We start from the raw sequence: 19,678 nt of genomic DNA, 5'->3' as shown, positions 1-19,678 counted from the left end.
CTGGCCTTCATGGTAGACACAAAAGACCAAGTACCTGGAAACAGGGAGCTAATGTCTTAGACAGGTTCCAGGCCCATCGACTCTGGGGTTAGTTTTGTTCTCTATCTAAAAATCATATATATCACCACGCCTACCTAAGGCTGGAGGTGACGCAAATACAAAAAAAAGAAAAGATAAGCAAAGGAAACCGACAGCGTCCTAAAAGTACATATCCTCGATCCGCTTGTGGATATAGGAACAAAAAAACGAAATAGACAATATTACGTTGTAACAAGTAATCAGATGATAGGGAGAAAATTATCATAGCTGGTTTTCAAAAAGGTGAGTAGTTGAGGGAGGGGTGTATTAGAGAAGGATCATCCCGGTCACAGTGATATCACGGTAGCGTGTTCATATCCCATAACGCATCCGCCCCGTTTAATCATCTTTGCTATCGTCCTTCTTATCGCCGTCTTGATCCTTATCCTTATTCTTGTCTGACACCGGGCTTCCGTGGCTAAACAAGTAAAGCAAAGTTTAGCAAAAAAAGGAGAGAAAAGGGGGGAATGAAGGAAAGAAAGGAGGACGAGGAAGCAAGACAAAGAAAAGAGCTCAAACACTCACGCAAAAAACAAGATCTTAATCGCAATCGCCAATCCCACATGTAGCAAAATAACCGCAATCAACAGTACTCTACTAGTCTTTGCATCCGTAGCGCTGAGCACAGGATACATATTCCGCAACAGGAAAAACACCGACCACCCATACCCCACACCCACCAGCACCCAATTCAGCGCCGTCAACGGACTCCAACTCACCAATGCCACCGCAATCCACACCATATTTGAATACCCGTATAGTGCCCAGCACTCCACAAGATCCGCACCACTACCCCCGCCCGCACTCGCAAACCATCTCAACGCCCCCCACAGCGCAATCGGGATGATGCCCGTGTATCCATAGACCAGCCCCGCGGCACCAGACAACAGGCGGAAATCGTACTCGAAGTGCTTCTCATCCTTCCGGGCTAGGTATTGCGAGACAGTACCCGTGAGGAACAGGATGACGACGACAGTCGTGGCGATCCAGAAGGGTCCGTAGAGATCGGGGTTGCCGTCGAGGACGTCTAGGAAGTTCGTGCGTGGGTAGAGGGCCGCGACGCAGCGGCGGAGGACTTCGGAGGTATCGACGTCGAAGAATTGGGAGTAGTAGGCTAGGGTCCAGAAGCGGTATTTGGATGGGGTACCGCTGGGGGAGCTGCCTTGGCGGCGAGAAGAGGATCCGCCTGCGCCTTCTAGGAAAGGTGATGTGTCGACGTGGTGGGGTTTGGCTGCGCTGGGGTTTTCTTCGAAGTCTATATACGCAGAGCAATGTCAGAGACGTGATTTATAGAGTGTTTGAATGTTCGCTTTGTCGTATTTTGGGGGGATGCTAAGCCGTACTTGATGCGTGGAATTCGAGGTCTTCTTGGAGGTCGGTATGCCCAAGGTCACCCTGTTAGGATAGTTAGAGAATAAATTCAAAGGTCAAAAAATATGGTATACACGTATCGTAATCACCTCAGCATCGACGTCGACTACAACATCGTAACCCCGGTTGGCCATGTTGCTGTTTGACTATGTGATGTGGTTGATGTTACAAGCGTTGCCAGATAATGTATGTCAGAATCGAGATGGAGCTGGGAAGCAACGTCATGCTTATTGCCACGCATAGGTGGAATATTCACTCTAAAAAAGGCTTTCCCCAACGCAAGGCAGTATCAAAATAAACGATAATGTTTGCGATAGGAAGTAATAATAATAATATAGATATAGAGCCATCAATAAGTAACCCAAGTCCAATCCGGTCTCTAATTAATATACAATACAAATCCTTTGTGGGTTTAACCCCGACATCCAACGCCTACAACCGTTGAAAGGCACTCCTAAATCGCCCCCAAAAAAGCCGCCAAACAGGCATGGTACTGCTCTCGTTCTTCATAATCCAGTATGAAAGAACACCAACAAATACGGCCAACCCAATCGAACCCGCGGGTCGTCTATACTTCCACATTACCCGCACAGCCTTCTCCCGTAGCTCCCCCCGCCGTATATCTCGTTTCTGCTGTTCTAGCAGCTCCATCGCTTCCTTTGGTATCGCCTGTAGACTAAGATCCCGTGACGTCTTAAGCACGCTACTTCGGGGGATTTTCTTCCATACGCGAAAGGGCAGTTTCTCGGGCGGATGAGTAGAGTACAACTCCATGGTGCTGGAAATCAGGCCGTCGAGCTTTATTGGGTGGGGCAGTTTCGAGAGTGTAAAATGAATCATTTCCGGCTCGTCAAGGGGGATTTCGAAGAGTTCCTTTTTCCGCGAGAGGATTACAGCGGCAAAGAGGTATATGGATACGACTGGTTCGTGGGACAGAATGAAGTCATATAATCTAGCTATGTCTGAGTATTCTTGGATATCATGGGCATATAGGGTCAGGGTTGCTGCAAGGGCGAAGAAGGGTTTCGTGCCAGACAAGTGGCGGTATAGTTTGCGGTCGGAGGAGTGGATGATAGCCGGGATGAGATGGAGGTGCTTAAGTGCTGGTGCCAGCGTTGGGAGCATATAATCCCGTATCCGGAAGAGGGATATTCGCTCAAGTGCGCTGCTAGCTTGCTCGACACCGAGGACCAGTAACAGGACTTGTGCGATGTCATGGTAGCCTTGGAAATAGCATAACATGGGATATTTTCTGAGGATTTTAGTTATCAGTTCTGATAGTTGTTTCTTTTTCCCATCTAGCTCCTTTTCGCTTTGGCCTGCAGATTAACGTCAGTGGCTCTCCCATTTTCTATTTATTTTTCAGACAAGTTTAGGTTTTGACGGTCCATACAATTTGGGTAATGTACAAAGGACCGATCAACATCCAATTTCACCTGCTCCTCATCGTCATGTACAGGCATTTTTGTCCACTCGGACCCTGTGAGATGATTTGAGTTGGGATCGTATCCCAATAGGATAGGCCCTAGATCGTGGTGATGTGAGTTTCTGAATAGATATAAACTTTGGATTATCATGGAGGGGAAGTAATGGATTGGAAAGGAAAATCTTACACGCAGCCTGGCGGAGATCATCTTGCAGTAGGCCTCCCTCTGATAAGCAAAGGGAGGCCAGTGCATGTATATCTCTGGCTTCGCAAGCACGAAAGATTTCGTCCCGCTTTTTCCCATTGAAATTCGGAGTAGTTTGGTTATCAGAGGTCTCACTGCTCAGCCTCGACGCTATTCGGCGGCCCGGGATCGATGAATTTTTGTCGCTGTCCATGGGATTCATAGAATATCCCCAAAAGTGGAGATTCGCCTAGATTGGGGGGGGGGCCGCTTCAACGTGATATCTTGGATAGAAGGTTTATGGTTTGGTTGCACTGAAGCCTTCCCCTCTAAAAATCATTCACTGGTAACGAGTAAATGGTGAGACTGCTGCAATTGGGGAAGATTGATATTGGAAGAAAAATGAGGAGAAGAAAAAAAGGTTTAAATATTGTCAAAGCATCCAGGCTGGCAAAAAATAGTGATAGAAGAATGCTCTAATTGGTAGGTGAGATGGCCTCATCTACTTGACATAGCCGAAAACAAAGAAAATAAAATAGATAGACGATGATGTGTTTTCCAGGGAGGATAACGGTTGAACATGGGGATACGTGGACGAGCAGATGGTTAGACACCTAGGTCGGGTCCTTGCAATAATTTTACTGGTTTGAAACAGGATTCGTTGGACACGACAAAGCTCGAGATCCCGCTACTTCGTTCAAGAGAGCAAGCTTCCCATTTATTCAAAGGAATATCCAGAGAGGCGAATATGAGGATACTTAGAAAAGCCCCCAGAACTAAATGATGTTAAGCAAAGAGGGTAATAATCTGACTATATCTGGGTCGTCAATGGGGTGGCTGTAGGAGCTGGCCCAGATACGCGCCAGGGGAGCAAATCCTCACTTCCTGGACAGCCACCAAATGTCGAACAGTATTCCTGACGTGCAGGGAGACTGAGATGGTATGGATGCGAGACGACTGGATGGCTAGCATGGGATAGGGCAGGTATGCGAGTGTGGTACATGTGCATCGTCTCTCGCAGCATGAAGATGCTGCAGTCGGGTGGTTGATCGCGATAAGGTTGCGGCTCAGCCAATGAATGACTAAGCGTACAGGTTTTAATCTCCGCGCGGCCTCTCGCTACATCCACGCACATCATCCTCAGCATCGCGTGTATGACGCTACAACTCCACGACAGCAGAAGCTACAGCTACAACAACGCACTGCTGTTACATTCCATAGAACTCCCTGCTTCTTCTAATTGAATGGGGTACGGTGGATCTGCCAATTTAAAGTTTGCAAGTGCCCCTCTTTAAGTTTCCTCCCGTTGAGCCTGATCGTCACCATCAGGCTTCGAGGGAGTAGTAAACTTATGGTGTCTGTTGGGTTGAAATCCCCTTTTCCTTGTTGTGATCGCAATACCTCAAAATGGGTCGGTAAGATACAAGGAGAGGCGTTGCAGCACTGTAAGTACGCTTCTGCTTTTCTGATGTATAGCCCCCTTAGCTATAAATATCTAGGAAGCTACCAAAACCCCACGGGCGCCTTCACTAAACCACATCCTACATTTCTAACTTAAGTTTTTGCCTTCTCTGACTCTCGTTTTGTCAATTGCCTTGCTGATCTGCCCGCCTTCATTACAGTTGTTGGTTGGGCTGGGAAATTCATCGTGGTGGATTTTTGAAGCTGGGTTTGACCCGCTGTGTTTTTTGACTTTTTCCGCTTCCCCATATCATAGATATCTGTTTGTCTTCATAGTCTTTGCTGTCCATCTATTCATGCAATCGATTTTTATGAGTTGGTGGACATTCCTCGAAGCACAGCTCTGAATCGAGTGTATCCCTTTCCGTTTCCTTCTATATGCGTTTGATTGAATTTGTTCGGCTTAAACCCGAAACTGCTCTCATCAACCATCCCTCGAAAGCGGTGCTGTTGTTCTCTGATTTTTTCAGTCCTGACATATTTGAAGTATCACGCACCCGCACTCGTTCACACCTCCAGGCCCTCCCTAGGGGTGCATATTTCCTGGTGACAATTTCCTCTTACTAAGCGGCTCCCCATGAACCAGTGGTTTTACTATGTCCCTCCAGACCACATACTTGACCGACGGCAACTGGGAAAGCCGGCAAATTAACATTGGAGAAATTATGTCCAGCAATAAAGTTACTTTGAATGATGACGCTTCGAGCAAGCCAAGTCGACGGAAGGTTCCACTCACCGGGTTGCTTTCTCGGACGGTGATCCCTGGTCCTGTGATCCAACGAGTATTACCTGCCCGGCTCAGACATCGTAATAAAGACGACATAGTCTTCGTAGGGGATAATTTTATACAGATCAAGGAACTCGTCGCCAGCGGATATCTGGAAGAAGTCACTACAAAGGCAGATTTTGATACCAAAATCCTCGATGCCAAAGTTATTGGAGACCCCGGAAATGTGATCCCTGAACTACAATTGAGAGAAGGGGTCGGATTGGGTTCATCTTCTAGTATGCCCTCCGACGATCACTGGCACCGACAGATTCTCGTTCTAGTTCTGGCTTCTAGGGAACTACTTTTTCTTTATGGAGCGGAAAGCTTGTCAGGTCGCCCGGAATTCATTCATGTACGACGCCCTTTGCCATCAGATGTGAGCTCCCTTGAACAATACGGCAGATATATTGCGATCGATCCTAGGTTGGTTCATATCCTGTTAGCATCCATATTGTAGTATTCAACTTAACCATACGCGTATACAGATCGAGAGCGATGGCGGTTTCAGCAGCGCATAAATTTTTCGGAATTTTCTCCCTGAAATCCCCATCTGTTATTCGCTCAGAAATGCAGGAAGGGCCGGTTAATCCAATTCAAGAGGTATGAGTATATTCAATTCTTAATTTCCTAGCTATAGCCTAGTTTCAAAAATATTTATCGCTAACCCACCTCTGACCTAGGAACGCTTCTTTCGTGCTGATGGAGATATAGTAGCTATGGATTTCCTCTACCCAGCCTCTGGAGATGAGGATAGGATAATACTAATGCTACTCGTAAACAATCTTACGAAGACTAATATCATCTGTTATACCTGGAAAGCTGCCGAGGGTGTTGCAAATGCCGAGGCCAAGAGGATTAAATCAAGGGTATCACCGGAGTTCCGACTTCCTTCGCTATTTATCCCCTTGAAATTTGCAACCTCATGTCTGCTAGTTTCCCAAGCTGGATATTGCTTCTACGAAATTAACGTATTGGACAGTACAGTGTCAATGAAAAAGAACAGTTCGGATGAACGTGGAGGTCAGCTTTGTACGGCGTGGGTTCGGCCAAGGAGAAACACTTCTCACAATGAAATAGAAGATGACCTTTATTTGTGTCGCCAGGATGGTGAGCTGTCGTACCTAGAAATTAAGAAGGTGACTGGGGACGCTTGGTGTCATCTAAAAGACATTCGCATAAAATCAATTGGCTGCAATGTCGACAGAGGCTTTGCCATTCTTGACTCTGGGTTTAAAGCTGGAGGTGATATACTTGTGGCAGCAGGTTGTATGGGTGACGGTGGCCTCTTCCTGTTGGATGCCAGGACGGATTCGAGATGTCTCCAACGGATCCCGAATTGGGCTCCTGTTCTTGATTCAGTTCTAATAAAAAGTCACGATTCGCAGGGAGCGGAAAACCATCAAAATGGACGCAATGATGTGGACTTTGCCTACGATCGGATCTTTACATGTTCGTGGGATGGCCTTTATCGCGGGTCGATTACGGAATTGCGCCATGGAATCGAGGCCCGAGTCGGGCTAGTGATTGTCCAGGAAGATTTGTTAAGTATTTTGGACTTATGGGCCATTCCAAACCGAAAAACAGGAGGGACATATTTCTTGTTTTCAAGCCCACTATCATCCTCAGTTATTTCACTCCCCGTCGATGCTGAAGATGAATTATATGCGATGAACGAGGAGGATACTGGCCTTGACCTCGACACTCAAACCATTGCCGCAGGAAGCTCCCGGGAAGGGGTGGTCATCCAAATCACAGATATGTCGATTCACTTATCCGCTTTCGAGAATTCGTCACTTCGCTACTCAACGCGATGTCAAAACCCGACTGAACGAATTATCGCTGCTGCTGTTAGTGGAACCTTGTCACTCTTTGCCGCAGCAGTCAGGACAGCCTCAAATATCCATGTTCATCTTCGGAAGGTAGAAATCAACGATGGTAGCATTCAATGTCCCACTATTGGGCAACCTCTACCGTTATCTTGCGAGCCAGTTAACTTGACAATCGAACTAGTGCTTTCGCACCCTGTCCTCTTAATTGGGACCACTGAAGGAACACTCATAGTTGCACGAATCGACCCCGTTCAAGGGCTTGTGCCCTTATTGGAGCAAACCATTGTCCTATCCCCCGAAAATGATAAGTCGGCAGTTTGCGAAAGCTTCACGGTTCTTTCCATCCCTATGCGTGAAAGCCCGAAAACAAAATTGTTTTGTGGGCTTCGGAGTGGCACCATGGTCTCATTCGATGTGCGGCTTGATAGAGACTCTGGGAACATTGGTATGGTTATATATTCACCCTTCATGAATTTGGAAAGATTTTATATAACAGCTAACTCTTTTATCCCTTTTCAAGCACTGATTCAAACCAACACCTATAGGCTGGGCAATACGTCCGTTCGGATTCGAAGATATGAATCAGACACCACTTTCGCTATTGTAACGTGTGGGCGCGGTTTATGGCGCCTATCTATCATTGAAGACGAAGAATCTGATGAGTGTGTTCTTCATAGGATATGGGTCACAGACCAAAATAATGTAAATTCCAAATATACCATGATTATTCTGGTTTATCTGCAGCGCTAACGTTAGACTCCAGCCTGCCCGCATTCAATCTACCATCGACGTGTTTACTTGCATCGACTCTGGGTCAGATTTGAATTCGGGAGCACTTGGTGGTTCGTTGGTATGCATCACGAGAAATCAGCTACTCTGCTGCATCTTAGAAAAGACGCCCAAAACTGTTCCCCGACATATTGCTATTCCGGGAAGCCCAAAACGACTAATATACTCGGAATATTTGAAAAAAATAGTTGTTGCGTATAATTTTGTAGAATTGAAAGAGAATGCAGAGTGTACGAACCGCTGGAGACGCCCGCGTGTGGACTTCATCGACCCGGACGACGAAAATGCTGCATCGTCTTCTACGACTATAATTGGTGAACCGGCGGGCTCACCAGAGGTTGAACCCGGGCCATGGAGACCGACTGGTGGATCCGGCGAAGAAGTCACTGCAATATTAGATTGGAGTGTCTCGAGCGGTGATAACGTGCATCATATGGTCGTTGTCACCACAGTTCAACCGCACTCTGCCCACCGAGGCCGGGTGATATATATAATCGCCCGCCCAAGCACTCGAGTTCCGGGCCAAATAGACTCAACAGTGAAACACTCTTTCAAATACGAAGACCCTATCAGATCGATAGCACCCTTCAAACCCAGCTCGTTGGTTCTAGCAGTTGGCGCGCAGGTTATTTTCCAAACTTTAGACCCAGTTGCAAAGAAATGGCGGAAATGGCCCGGCTACCACCTGGAGTCTGATGCTGTCGCTGTCACCGTGCGGGAACCCTACATATACGTCCTAACCCTAAAAAATTCTCTCTGTATTCTTCAGGCCACCGACTCAGGCCTTACTCTGTACGGCCAGGACGGATCTGACAGGGAAGGGCTCGACCTCGTCAACCTACAAGATCACTCCCGGATAACTATGACATCAAACCTAGGTGGCGCCATTGTCGGCCTTACAGAAGTGGGACTCTCTCCCGAAGATAAACTCCTCCAAAAGGCTTTCACAGCCCACATGCCACTATCCGCCATTCGGCTATCCAGAAGTTCCCGACCAGTCGCAACGGCACTGTGCTCATGCTCTGAGGTGACGTACGGCACCTCGATTGATGGCACGGTATATAGATTCATGACCTTGACCGAGCCTCAGTGGCGTCTACTACGATTTATCCAGAATGTGTGCATGAAGGATCCATCCATATGTTCGCTGGCAAGGCGCAGGCGGAGAAACTCCGTTGACACGTGGGAGGTGACGGTTTCCAAGCCCGAGTCATTACACGTTAATGGGGATATACTGGGTAATCTGGTTGCAGGAGGTATTAGGCAATTGAGACGTGTGATGGGAGCAGAAGAGGCAGAGAACTGCATGGCCGAAAGCTCTGATGGTGGTCGTGGTGGAGACAAAGTAGGTAGGTTTCTAGAGTATGCGGCTGCGATTGTTCCTGGGAGTGAGGATCCGTTTGCTGCTGTTATGTCTTGGATGCGCTCTATGGTGCAAATTTCCCTGTGAGCTGCATCTACTTGATGGGGAAATGGACTCGATACAGAGTGGAAATTCATTACTTTATTTCCGTCACATTTTATGCCTGCTTCTCTATTGCTTGGTAAAGCCAAACCGAAAACACTCAAATGAAGTCAAAGGGGAAAAAGGAAAAAAGGAAAACAGCATGGATAGAGGGAGTTGCCTATTTGCTTTTTTTTTTTTTTTTCCATTTTTTCAGTAGGAAGCAATTCAAGTGACCGGCCAGCATCATTCGGAGTTGCTCTGGATTTTTGTTTTGTTTATACAACTTCGCATTTTAACAGTGCTTTCGTATACTCTGACCCAATTCCTCAATATTTACTTTTTCCATTCGAATATGTGACCCTTGAGTGATGCGAGAGAGTGTGAAGCTCAATCACCTTTATTTTCTTCTTGAAGTCCATTATGTAGGTGGGCCTAGGCGGATTAGGATTAGGAATATTTCGATGGCAGACGCAATTAGAAGATATCTCTGTACTCTAAAAGATCGAGAAAAGCAAATAGAATGATAAAGCTATTTATTTAAACAAGATGATTTGTTAAATTCTCCAGCTCCGGACTCGCTTGGCTGCTCCCCCACATGCAAGTAGAAACAAAAAACCGGAGTTACCAAAAACGAACAACTTGCATTTTTTTGAAACTCACACAACCCATCAGGCCTTTCTTCTCTCCCCGCCTCCGGCATCGCCAACGGAAAATCACTTAGCGGGTAGGCAGACTCGACTTAGCCTTCGATCGCCGCCGGGCTCGGTTTCATTATCTTCTGCTTCATTATATATTCATTTCCCGACCTCCAGCTAAAGCGATCTTTCTTGCTCATGTCACCCCATTTCACGTCGAACTTCACCAGCACGCCTCCCCCAACTCCACCGTTATCATCACTCTCGTTAAGAGATAGGCTACGCGCGACGTAAACTAATTTGGCAAACATACCTGTCTTAAACCTAGCTACGTTCGCAAAACGCACGCATACACACATATACACACAACCCCACAAACAAATTGATATACTGTGCAACATCGACAACAATTGTCAAAGTATTGAAAAAAAAACAAGGGATCCCGATAATAAACCGGATTTTCGAGAATGCCACCAAAGAAGAAGGGCAGCAAGAAGCAGCAGGAGGATTGGGAAGCTGAGCTTGGAGAAACTATTCCACCCGCCACCAGTACAGATGCCGCTGCCAATGAGGACGGCAACGACGCTGCCAACGATGCGAATGATAAGAGAGATGAAGACGAGGAAATGTCTGGCGGCCTTCTAGCAGCGCTCAAGAAAAACAGGAGCAAGAAAGCCAAGAAGGGAAAGGGGGCTGATAACGACTTCGTTGAGGGTGAAGATCCGATGGCTGCTGCTGCTGCTAATGACGAGAGCAAGCAGCCACAAGAAGCTAGCTTTGAGGGCGATGAGGATGATGTCTTTTCAGGGAATGCTGGCGCTCGGCAGAGGGCGAAGGAGAAGGCTGCGGCGCTGAAAGAAAAGGCTAAGGAAGCGGCGGAGGATGAAGGGGGGAGGTTGAAATCTAAGAAGGAGAAGGAGAAGGAGAAGAAGGAGAGAGAGAAGCAGAGGAAGAAGGAGCAGGTGGGTTCTTTTCACCTTTAATATATTGATTTTTTATTTTCTCAATCATCAATGTTCGGAGTAATGATGGAAACTAACTGGGTGATACTTTTAATTTTCATTTTTATAGGCTGCGAAGAAGAAGACCGTTACTCCTGCTCCTTCCTCCGCACCAAAGGCTGAGCCTACTAAGCCTGTTGAAGAAAAACCTGTCGCTCCCGCTGCGGCTCCCGCTGCTGATACTGGCGGGAAGAAGAAGAAGATCCCCGCCCATCTCGCTGCGATCCAGAGGCAGCAAGAGGCTCTACGAAAACAACAAGAGGAAATTGCCCGTCTAGAGGCGGAGGAGAAGGCCGCAGCTGAAGAGCGGGCGAGGAAGCTAGCAGAAGAGGAGCGGAAAAAGGAGGAAGCTCGACAAAGGAAAAAGGAAAAAGAGCGGGAGAAGAAAGAACAGCTAAGAAAAGAGGGCAAATTGCTAACCAAGGCACAGAAGGAGGCACAACAACGAAATGAGCTCCGGAAGCAGCAGATGCTTGCGGCTGGCGCAGTGGTCCAGGGGTTAGAAGAGCCTGCGGAAAAGAAGAAGCCGGTATACGAGAGTAAAAAGAAACGCCCTGTAAAGAAATTAGAGGATGACCTCGAGGCTGCTGCTGCTAGAGCTGAGGCTCAACGACTAGAACTCGAAGCTGAAAAGGCTAAGAAAGCGGAAGAGGATCGTAAACGTGCAGAAGAGAAAGCGGCTGCAGAAGCAGCTGCCCAGGCCTCCGCGAAGGAAGCGGAAGATGATGGTATTAAAGAAAGCTGGGATATATCATCAGACGAAGAAGAGGAAGAAGAAAAAGGGAAGACAGGCCAGGAGAGCCAGATGGGCCAAAACAAGAATCCAAAAGAAAATGGTGCCGCCAAGGGTGAAACATCTCCAGAGGAGTCTGAGGAGGAATCATCCGAGGAAGAAGACGAAGAGGCTACCGCAGCTCAACGAGCTATTGCTCAGAAAAAAGCGGAGGCAGCAGAAAGACGGAGGAAGCAACATGAAGAGGCCCTTGCGGCAAGGTCCGCGGATAATCTCCGTTCTCCTATTTGCTGTATTCTTGGACACGTCGATACCGGTAAGACGAAACTCTTGGATAAAATCAGACAAACAAATGTACAGGAGGGAGAGGCTGGAGGTATCACGCAACAGATTGGTGCTACATATTTCCCCGCAGATGCCCTGAAGCAAAAGACGACCGTTGTCAACAAAGACGGCTCCTTTGAATTCAAAGTTCCCGGTCTGCTCGTTATTGATACTCCCGGTCACGAGTCGTTCTCCAATCTGCGTTCAAGAGGCTCTTCACTCTGTAACATTGCCATTCTCGTGGTTGATATTATGCACGGCTTGGAACCGCAAACACTCGAGTCTATGAAATTGCTTCGTGACCGAAAAACACCCTTCATTGTCGCGCTAAACAAGATCGATCGTCTCTATGGCTGGAAGAAGATCGATAACAACGGCTTCCAAGATAGTTTGGCTCTGCAGAATAAAGGTGTCCAGAATGAATTCAGAGACCGAGTCGACAAGACCAAGCTTGCGTTCGCGGAACAAGGGTTTAACTCTGAATTATACTGGGAAAATAAGTCCATGGCTCGAAACGTGTCTCTTGTTCCTACCTCTGCACATACAGGTGAAGGTGTTCCAGACATGCTCAAGCTGCTTGTTGCCCTCACACAGGAGCGTATGACCAAACAACTCATGTATCTCACCGAGGTCGAGTGTACTGTTCTCGAAGTTAAAGTAATTGAAGGCCTTGGTACAACAATCGATGTTGTTCTGTCGAACGGTGTGTTGCGTGAAGGTGATCGGATTGTTATGTGTGGCCTAAACGGAGCTATTGCGACAAACATTCGAGCACTATTAACACCCGCACCACTTAAAGAGCTGCGCCTCAAATCGCAATACGTTCATAATAAGGAAGTCAAGGCGGCGCTTGGTGTTAAGATTGCAGCCAACGATCTCGAACACGCTATTGCTGGGTCTCGACTGCTTGTGGTTGGGCCGGATGACGACGAGGAGGACCTCGAAGATGAAGTCATGTCTGACCTGGAGAGCCTCCTCAGCAAAGTGTCCAAGGACAATCGCGGAGTCAGCGTGCAGGCCTCCACACTCGGTTCTCTCGAAGCCCTCCTCGAGTTCCTCCGCGTTTCAAAGATCCCGGTCGCCAACATCTCCATCGGCCCTGTCTACAAGCGCGACGTCATGCGCGCCGGTACTATGTTAGAGAAAGCCAAACAGTTTGCCGTCATGCTTTGTTTCGACGTAAAAGTTGACAAGGAAGCTCAAGCGTACGCCGAGGAAGTCGGGATCAAAATCTTCACTGCAGACATCATCTACCACCTCTTCGACGATTTCACCAAACACATGGAGCAGATCACCGAGCAGAAGAAAGAGGAGAGTAAACTACTCGCTGTGTTCCCCTGCGTGCTCAATACCGTTGCTGTGTTTAACAAGAAGGATCCCATCGTCATCGGTGTGGATGTCGTCGAAGGCTCGTTGCGCCTGCTCACACCCATCGCTGCCGTCAAAACCAACCCAGTCACCGGCGTGAAAGAGATTATTAGCCTAGGCAGAGTGTAAGTCATATCCCGATGTCCTTAAGAGACGCACCCAACATCAAAAAATATATATCACCTCTCGTACTGGAAACTAAGCTAATATATACTTTTTGTGATAACAGACAATCAATCGAGCGCGAACACAAGCAGATCCCGCTCTGCAAGAAAGGCCAGCCGTCAGTGGCTGTCAAAATCGAAGGCCCCAACCAACCACTCTACGGCCGCCAACTCGAGGAGAAAGACACTCTATACTCGCTCATCTCGCGGCCTAGTATCGACACGCTCAAGGAGTTCTATCGAGCCGATGTCTCGATGGATGAATGGTTGCTTATCAAGAAGCTAAAACCGTTGTTTGATATCCCTTGATTTTTTTCTTGTTTATTTTGTCTATATATTGGTTTTTTTTTTTTTTTTTTTTTTCATTGCAAAATTTAAAAATCTTATTTATTTTCATCCTATGTCCTTTTTAAGAAAGAGGGGGTTTCTTTTCTTTTCAGTTTTATTTTCATTTTTCTTCCCTGGCTCTATTTATAAAGATGGCGATGCGTTGACTCTGATCATTATCTCATTTCCCCCTTTTTCTTTTTTCTATTTCACACGTAACTTAAAAAATACTTTTTCAGAAATTAAAACAAATTCTATCATATTGATTTCTATTTTTTTTTTTTTAAAGAAACTCCCGCCCCAAAAAGTAAATTTTTTTTTTTTTCTCCGCTCTCTAGCCTCTCAAATCATTTCGTGGAAGCTCGTTCTCTTTCAATTTCCTCGTCTCCATTTCCATCTCACTTACCAGCCTCCTCATCCAATGTGGGTTGAAATCTCTCCCTTTCTATGTTGTTTCATGGACATAAAACAAGACAAGGGGGATCGCAAGAGACACAAAAAACGAATCAACGCTGTTCAACCCATCAACGTGTAGAGAAGAAGTTTTTCTCTCTTTTTTTTTTTCATAAAAAAAAAATTCCTTGTTCAAAAAACCCAAAATCAGTAAAGAGTTTCCATAACGAATAATGACAAGTTAAAATGCGAAGTAGTTATCAGTAGTTCAATCTCTACTCTCTTTGTTTTGATACCGGGCCCAGAATAAGGTTGGAGGTCATACTTCAAAGCAAGCTGATATACCACCTTCTTTTTCTTCTTCTTCTTCTTGCTTGCTTGTATCATACCAGCACAATATAAATAAAATTCCCAATCTATTCTATTATATCCAGTTCAGTCAAGTCCCTTGAGAGAAAAACTTTTGCTTCCCCCCCCCCACCCACCTTTTCAATCCTTCACAAAACCCATGCACCCGGTCAACGGCTCCTCTATCTCCTCTCCACTCGAACAAAATATAATCCCACACGCCAAAAGCGAGATATATATATATATATACATACGTACGTACGTAAGAAAACAACAACCACACACAACCCCACTTATCCCCCCGACCCTCACCTCACCTCACTCCCCCTCACTCCCCCTCCCCCTCCCACTTCTCCACCGGACCCCCCTTCTTCTCCCAATCCAGCCAACTCCCATCATAAACCCCCAGCCTACGCGGGTGATACCCAGCCTGCACCGCCAACGCGGCCATGGCGCGCGCGCGCACACCCGCCTTGCAGTAGAAGACGATGTCCGGCTTTTCTCCTTCTCCTGGCGATGACGACGACGACGACGATGATGACGATTCCTTGGCCTTAGGCTTCGCGAAGCCGAAGCGCGTGAGGAACTCGTCCGGCGGGAGGAAGAGGGCGTCTGGGTGTGTGCCGATGGGGATGTTTTGGGCTGTGGGGATTATGCCGGTTGCGCGGAGCTCGGCGGGTTCGCGGACGTCGATTAGGATGGGGGGCGGGGTGGTGGTTGTGTTTGTGTTTGTGCTGGTGCTGCTGGTGCTGGTTGTGGGGAGGGAGGCGGTGATCTATCAGATTTGGTGGGAGGTGTTTGTTAGGTTAGCTAGTTCAGTCCAGGAGCAGGGGGAGCTGGTGGGGATGGGTTGGAGTCTTGCCAGCCAGCCTGCGCTGGCTCGGGCTCGGGCTCAGGCTCTAGCACGTATGCGATGAAAAAAAAAGAAATCGACCAAATAATAAATGACAAAAAAATTGAAAATACGCAGGTCAGGTCAGGTCAGGTCAGGTCAGGTCAGGAGATTGGATGGGCATAACTATAACTATACATACCTCCTCAAACCCATACCTCTTAAACTCAGCCTTCGCCTCCGCAATCTTGCCCGCCGTCGAGAACCGCCGCGTGGCCGTATCGCGCCTCCCGCTCTGAATCCAACTGCTACCATTCGCAACTTGAAACCATCCAGCGGTCGCGGCCACACCGCGCCGCAACGGCGACGGCAACGGCAACAGCGCCGCCTGACGCCGGGAGGGCCCAGTCGTCAGTAGCTGTGAAGGGGCAGTCGTGCTCGTGCGGGTTCGTAGGAATTGGCCCGCTAGCCGCGGCGCGGAGGAGGAGGGGAGGGAGGAGGGGAGGGAGCGGGCGACGGACATGGCGGGTTCGTGAGTTATTTATTTACTTATTTAGCAGATGGTGATGATAGGGAGGGGAGGGTTTGGGAATATTCCCCCGGGTGATTGTGAATTGGAGATGGGAGAGGTGTGTGTGTGTGTGTGTGTGTGTGTGTGTGTGTGTGTGTGTGTGTGTGTGTAGGAGAGGCACAGATGTCGTCAGAGAGCACACGAATTGGATATTTAGTTACTTAACTTACTTTTTGTGGCGAGCTGCTGGATGATGTCAGCGGAGCTCTGTAGCTGGTTAACTAACTACGCTGTAACTTACCAGCTAGCTAACCAGTTAAAGCCTCCAGAAACAGTTGGGGATGAAAATGAATAAGGGGGCCCCTTGATGCCTGGAGCTTTGGTGGTCGAGTTACACATAGGCATCACAGACCCCCATAACTTTACAGCGTACTCGTACTCAGGCTTTTACAGAGTAGGTTAACCCAGACGCGTAAAAGCGTAGGAAATTTCTTTAATTAACTAACCCCTTCTCTTCTACGTATTGTATGTACAGCACCTATACGTTCCTCATGCATGCAATTCTGCAATCAGTCGTTCTCGTGGAGGGGAGCGAGCAGTGTTAGCAGTTAAGAAAGGCGTGGGACTGCTGGAAAAGGGGGAACCCCCCTTTGAAAGCAATGAATGAATACATTGAATCGAATATTCAGACGTAACAGAACAGAACAATATAGCTAAGCAAATGAAATGAAAATGAATTCAATGATTAAAAAAGGACTATTACTATGCTATATAAAAACGAAAAAAAAAAAGATGAAAAAAAGCAAATGTTTTCTACTCAATTCTCCTCTCGCCTCGCGCGTCCCGGCTCCTGACTCCCCTTTTCGCACCCAAACATCCTGCAACTCCCCGTACAACCAACCAATCAACCAATCAATCAACCCCCTTCCCGTTCTCCCATTCCCACTAACGCCACCTCTTTGTTGTTATTTAATCATTTCTATCAGATCCATGACACCTACGTCTCGGGTAGGATTACCATATGCCTCATGGTGTGCTGTTGGGAGTAGTAGGCGGTTTGGTTCGTCGTCATCGCTGCTGATTGGTTGATTAGGTTTCAGCGGGTTTCAATAGTGCCCCATGTCATTCGCCCAATCAAGCTGTTCGAAGAATAGAAAAGGCTGTCTTATGGGTGGCGGGTTGAGGGTTTTGTTCATTGGGCTTTCCTGTGTTTTGTGATTTATTTTTTCTTTTGAAGGGAGGGGGCCAGGAGCGAGAGCGGGAAAGAGAGGGTTGGTCCGTGTGTAAAAATTTCGGGGTGATGGATGGATGAATTGGGGAGAAAACATTAATTGTAATACATTAAAAAGATGAGCAGGAGAGTCATTTATTCAGGTCTTCGGCGGAAAACGAGGGGACAGTCATCCTATTAATGGTTTCAAGATGTTAGTTTTCTACTTCTTCTTCTTCTTTCTCATGATCTTCAACAACACATGTACATGGGCAACTCACTTCAGGGAAAATCGTAGCGAAAACTCGAATATCTTCCGACGTGGGCGTGGTATGATGTTCCCAGTCGAGAAGCATACTAGCCTTGCCAATCATAGCCATCAAATTTAATTGCGCGTACGTCTGGCCTAGACAATAGTGTGGGCCCGTGCCGAAGACCAGGAAGTTCTTTGCAGCCTTATCCGCTTCGCCGTTCAGCCATCTCTCTGGGTTGAAAGTTTCCGGATCCGGGTAGGCTTCCGGGTCATGCGTGGAGGGCCAGACGGAGGGGATGATCATGGAGCCCTTGGGCAACGTGTAGGTGTCCGTGACGGGGAAATCCTTCTTGACCATGTAGGGGACCATGATTACCGGCGGACGGTAGCGGAGGGTTTCTCTGACGACAGCACGGGTATAGTCCATCTGGTCGAGGAGCTCCATGCTGATGGGGACATTGCGATCACCGCCTCTGATTCTCAGGTTCTCCTCACGAACTTTGGCGAGGATCTCGGGCCTGTCGGACAAGAGTTGGAAGAGCCAGGTGGAGGCGCTGCTGGTGGCGTCTTGTGAAGCAAACAGGAAGGTGAAGATGGTCTGGGCGATTTCATAATCGGTGAAGTCGCGCAGGATGTGGGCTGGTTTTTCCGAGTCCTCCACGGGCAGGCCCTTGGCGATCTTCTCGCGATAAGCGGCCGAGTCCAACATATTCTTGACCCAGGCGTCCATGATGCAGGTGACCTTCTCGCCGTTGGCCATGCGAACTTTACTCTTGGCGGCGCACTTGGTGAACTCGCGCAGGACCATATCTGACGACCTCTTCCCGTACCATGTCTTGGTGAAGGGAATGATGATGGGGAAGTTGACCAATTCGAGGGCGGCAGTGATCAGATAGTAGTCGTCCGCGACGTGTTTGACGGCCTCGTCCGACATGTAGTGGCCGACAAAAGTGCGACAGGACAAGGCGGTCATCAATTCCCGGAAATGTGGCATCCATGGCTCAGGCTTCATGTTGAGCTCCTCGGATCTCTGGACGAACATGTTGTAGAAGCGATCATAGACATCTTCCAGCTGGGGCATGTAGTTGGTCAGGGCAGCCCGAGTGAAGAGGCCGTTCAAGCCCTTGCGGAATTCCACGTGTTCCTTGCCGTCCAGAAACACCCAGTTGTCCTTGCCCAGGAGTTTGTGAGCGACATCGACAACGCACGGTTTTACATATGATGGTGAGTTGAAAACCTTGCGGGACATATCGCGGGTTGCCGCGATGACGACGAACCTGCAGGCGCAAACGCGGGCGTGCGCATGTCAGCTTCTTTCAAACATAAATGGATTTGTATATATATGTATATATTACATATATATATATATATACAAATCCACAGGGGATACCACGAAAGCAGGAGGGGGGGAGAACCATACTTGTGGAAGACGGAGACGCAGCTCAATTCGCCGCTCGCCCACTTCGCCTGGTACTCGGGGAACTTTGGATTCACCGACTGGAGGAAGGGGCCCATGAAGGGGATCTTGAACCTGGGGCCTTCGATGGATCCCTTGAGCCAGATGTATTTCACTGAGAAGGGCGAGAGTCAGCGCTTGTTCTGATGCCCCAGCTTCTTTGACAAACGCATGGGGGCAAATCAATCATGGTATCAATCATGATGTCGATGCTTATAAAAGAACACACCTTGATCGTATGTGACAAGGAGCAGCAAGATGGTGAAGATGGTGGTCCAGAGGGTCATGCCGTTGTAGATGGACATCAGCAGGCCGGCGGGATCCCGGGCGACTGAGGAAGCCAGCCCGACATCAGCGACGGGCGAGGCGAAGGACCCATTGAGGGTGTCCATGGCCGATTGAATGAATCCAAGGAATCCAAGCAATTGAAGCAATTGAAGCAATTGAAGGCCAAGGGTGCTTTGTTTGTCGGGACGGCTCTGAAGGAGCGTTAGGGACGTTGTGGGGAGCCTCAATCAGGGAGAGGAGACACGAAACACCAAGACAAAAAAAACCCGAGGGGGGGCGGGGGAAGGGGAGGAGCGTGCCGCGCAGCAGGAAGCCGGGAATCCCGGGGAGAGCAGAGGTTGGATGGGAGCGATCAATCCAGACAATCCATGCACGGCAGCGAGGATGGAGGATGGAGGATGGAGGAATGGGAATGAGAATTGGAGGACGAACCAAAGGAAGAAATACCAACAACAAAAAAAAGGGATATTGGTGGTACTGG

The 19,678-nt window shown here is 48.0% G+C and overlaps 6 protein-coding genes across 6 annotated transcripts; 2 read left to right on the top strand and 4 right to left on the bottom strand.

Annotated features, from left to right (window-relative positions):
• Positions 1–417: 417 nt before the first annotated feature.
• HCBG_06198 (Yip1 domain-containing protein) lies at positions 418–1,583 on the bottom strand (the record flags this gene model as incomplete). The annotated part of the gene is made up of 4 exons (XM_045433247.1): positions 418–496; positions 604–1,333; positions 1,422–1,473; positions 1,539–1,583. The coding sequence occupies 4 exons, from the start codon at positions 1,581–1,583 to the stop codon at positions 418–420; spliced, it is 906 nt and encodes a 301-aa protein (XP_045286415.1).
• Positions 1,584–1,881: 298 nt separating this feature from the next.
• HCBG_06197 (GTPase activating protein gyp10) lies at positions 1,882–3,282 on the bottom strand (the record flags this gene model as incomplete). Its single annotated transcript, XM_045433246.1, has 3 exons — positions 1,882–2,768; positions 2,843–2,974; positions 3,063–3,282. The coding sequence occupies 3 exons, from the start codon at positions 3,280–3,282 to the stop codon at positions 1,882–1,884; spliced, it is 1,239 nt and encodes a 412-aa protein (XP_045286414.1).
• Positions 3,283–5,116: 1,834 nt separating this feature from the next.
• Positions 5,117–9,357, top strand: HCBG_06196 (thermotolerance protein; the record flags this gene model as incomplete). The annotated part of the gene is made up of 6 exons (XM_045433245.1): positions 5,117–5,712; positions 5,775–5,889; positions 5,970–6,309; positions 6,367–7,563; positions 7,639–7,820; positions 7,882–9,357. 6 exons carry the CDS (start codon positions 5,117–5,119, stop codon positions 9,355–9,357), a joined length of 3,906 nt encoding a protein of 1,301 aa, XP_045286413.1.
• A 1,099-nt stretch (positions 9,358–10,456) lies between these two features.
• On the top strand, positions 10,457–13,888 carry HCBG_06195 (eukaryotic translation initiation factor 5B; the record flags this gene model as incomplete). Its single annotated transcript, XM_045433244.1, has 3 exons — positions 10,457–10,951; positions 11,061–13,540; positions 13,645–13,888. The coding sequence occupies 3 exons, from the start codon at positions 10,457–10,459 to the stop codon at positions 13,886–13,888; spliced, it is 3,219 nt and encodes a 1,072-aa protein (XP_045286412.1).
• Positions 13,889–14,975: 1,087 nt separating this feature from the next.
• HCBG_06194 (rhodanese domain-containing protein) lies at positions 14,976–16,002 on the bottom strand (the record flags this gene model as incomplete). Its single annotated transcript, XM_045433243.1, has 2 exons — positions 14,976–15,422; positions 15,682–16,002. 2 exons carry the CDS (start codon positions 16,000–16,002, stop codon positions 14,976–14,978), a joined length of 768 nt encoding a protein of 255 aa, XP_045286411.1.
• A 699-nt stretch (positions 16,003–16,701) lies between these two features.
• HCBG_06193 (cytochrome P450 sterol C-22 desaturase) lies at positions 16,702–19,380 on the bottom strand (the record flags this gene model as incomplete). Its single annotated transcript, XM_045433242.1, has 4 exons — positions 16,702–17,395; positions 17,482–18,730; positions 18,874–19,024; positions 19,139–19,380. 4 exons carry the CDS (start codon positions 19,299–19,301, stop codon positions 17,357–17,359), a joined length of 1,602 nt encoding a protein of 533 aa, XP_045286410.1.
• Positions 19,381–19,678: the final 298 nt, after the last annotated feature.

The sequence above is a fragment of the Histoplasma capsulatum genome, assembly GCF_000150115.1.
Source record: "Histoplasma capsulatum G186AR genomic scaffold supercont2.8, whole genome shotgun sequence".
NCBI classification, from domain to species: domain Eukaryota; kingdom Fungi; phylum Ascomycota; class Eurotiomycetes; order Onygenales; family Ajellomycetaceae; genus Histoplasma; species Histoplasma capsulatum.
This window is presented reverse-complemented; position numbering and strand designations above follow the sequence as displayed.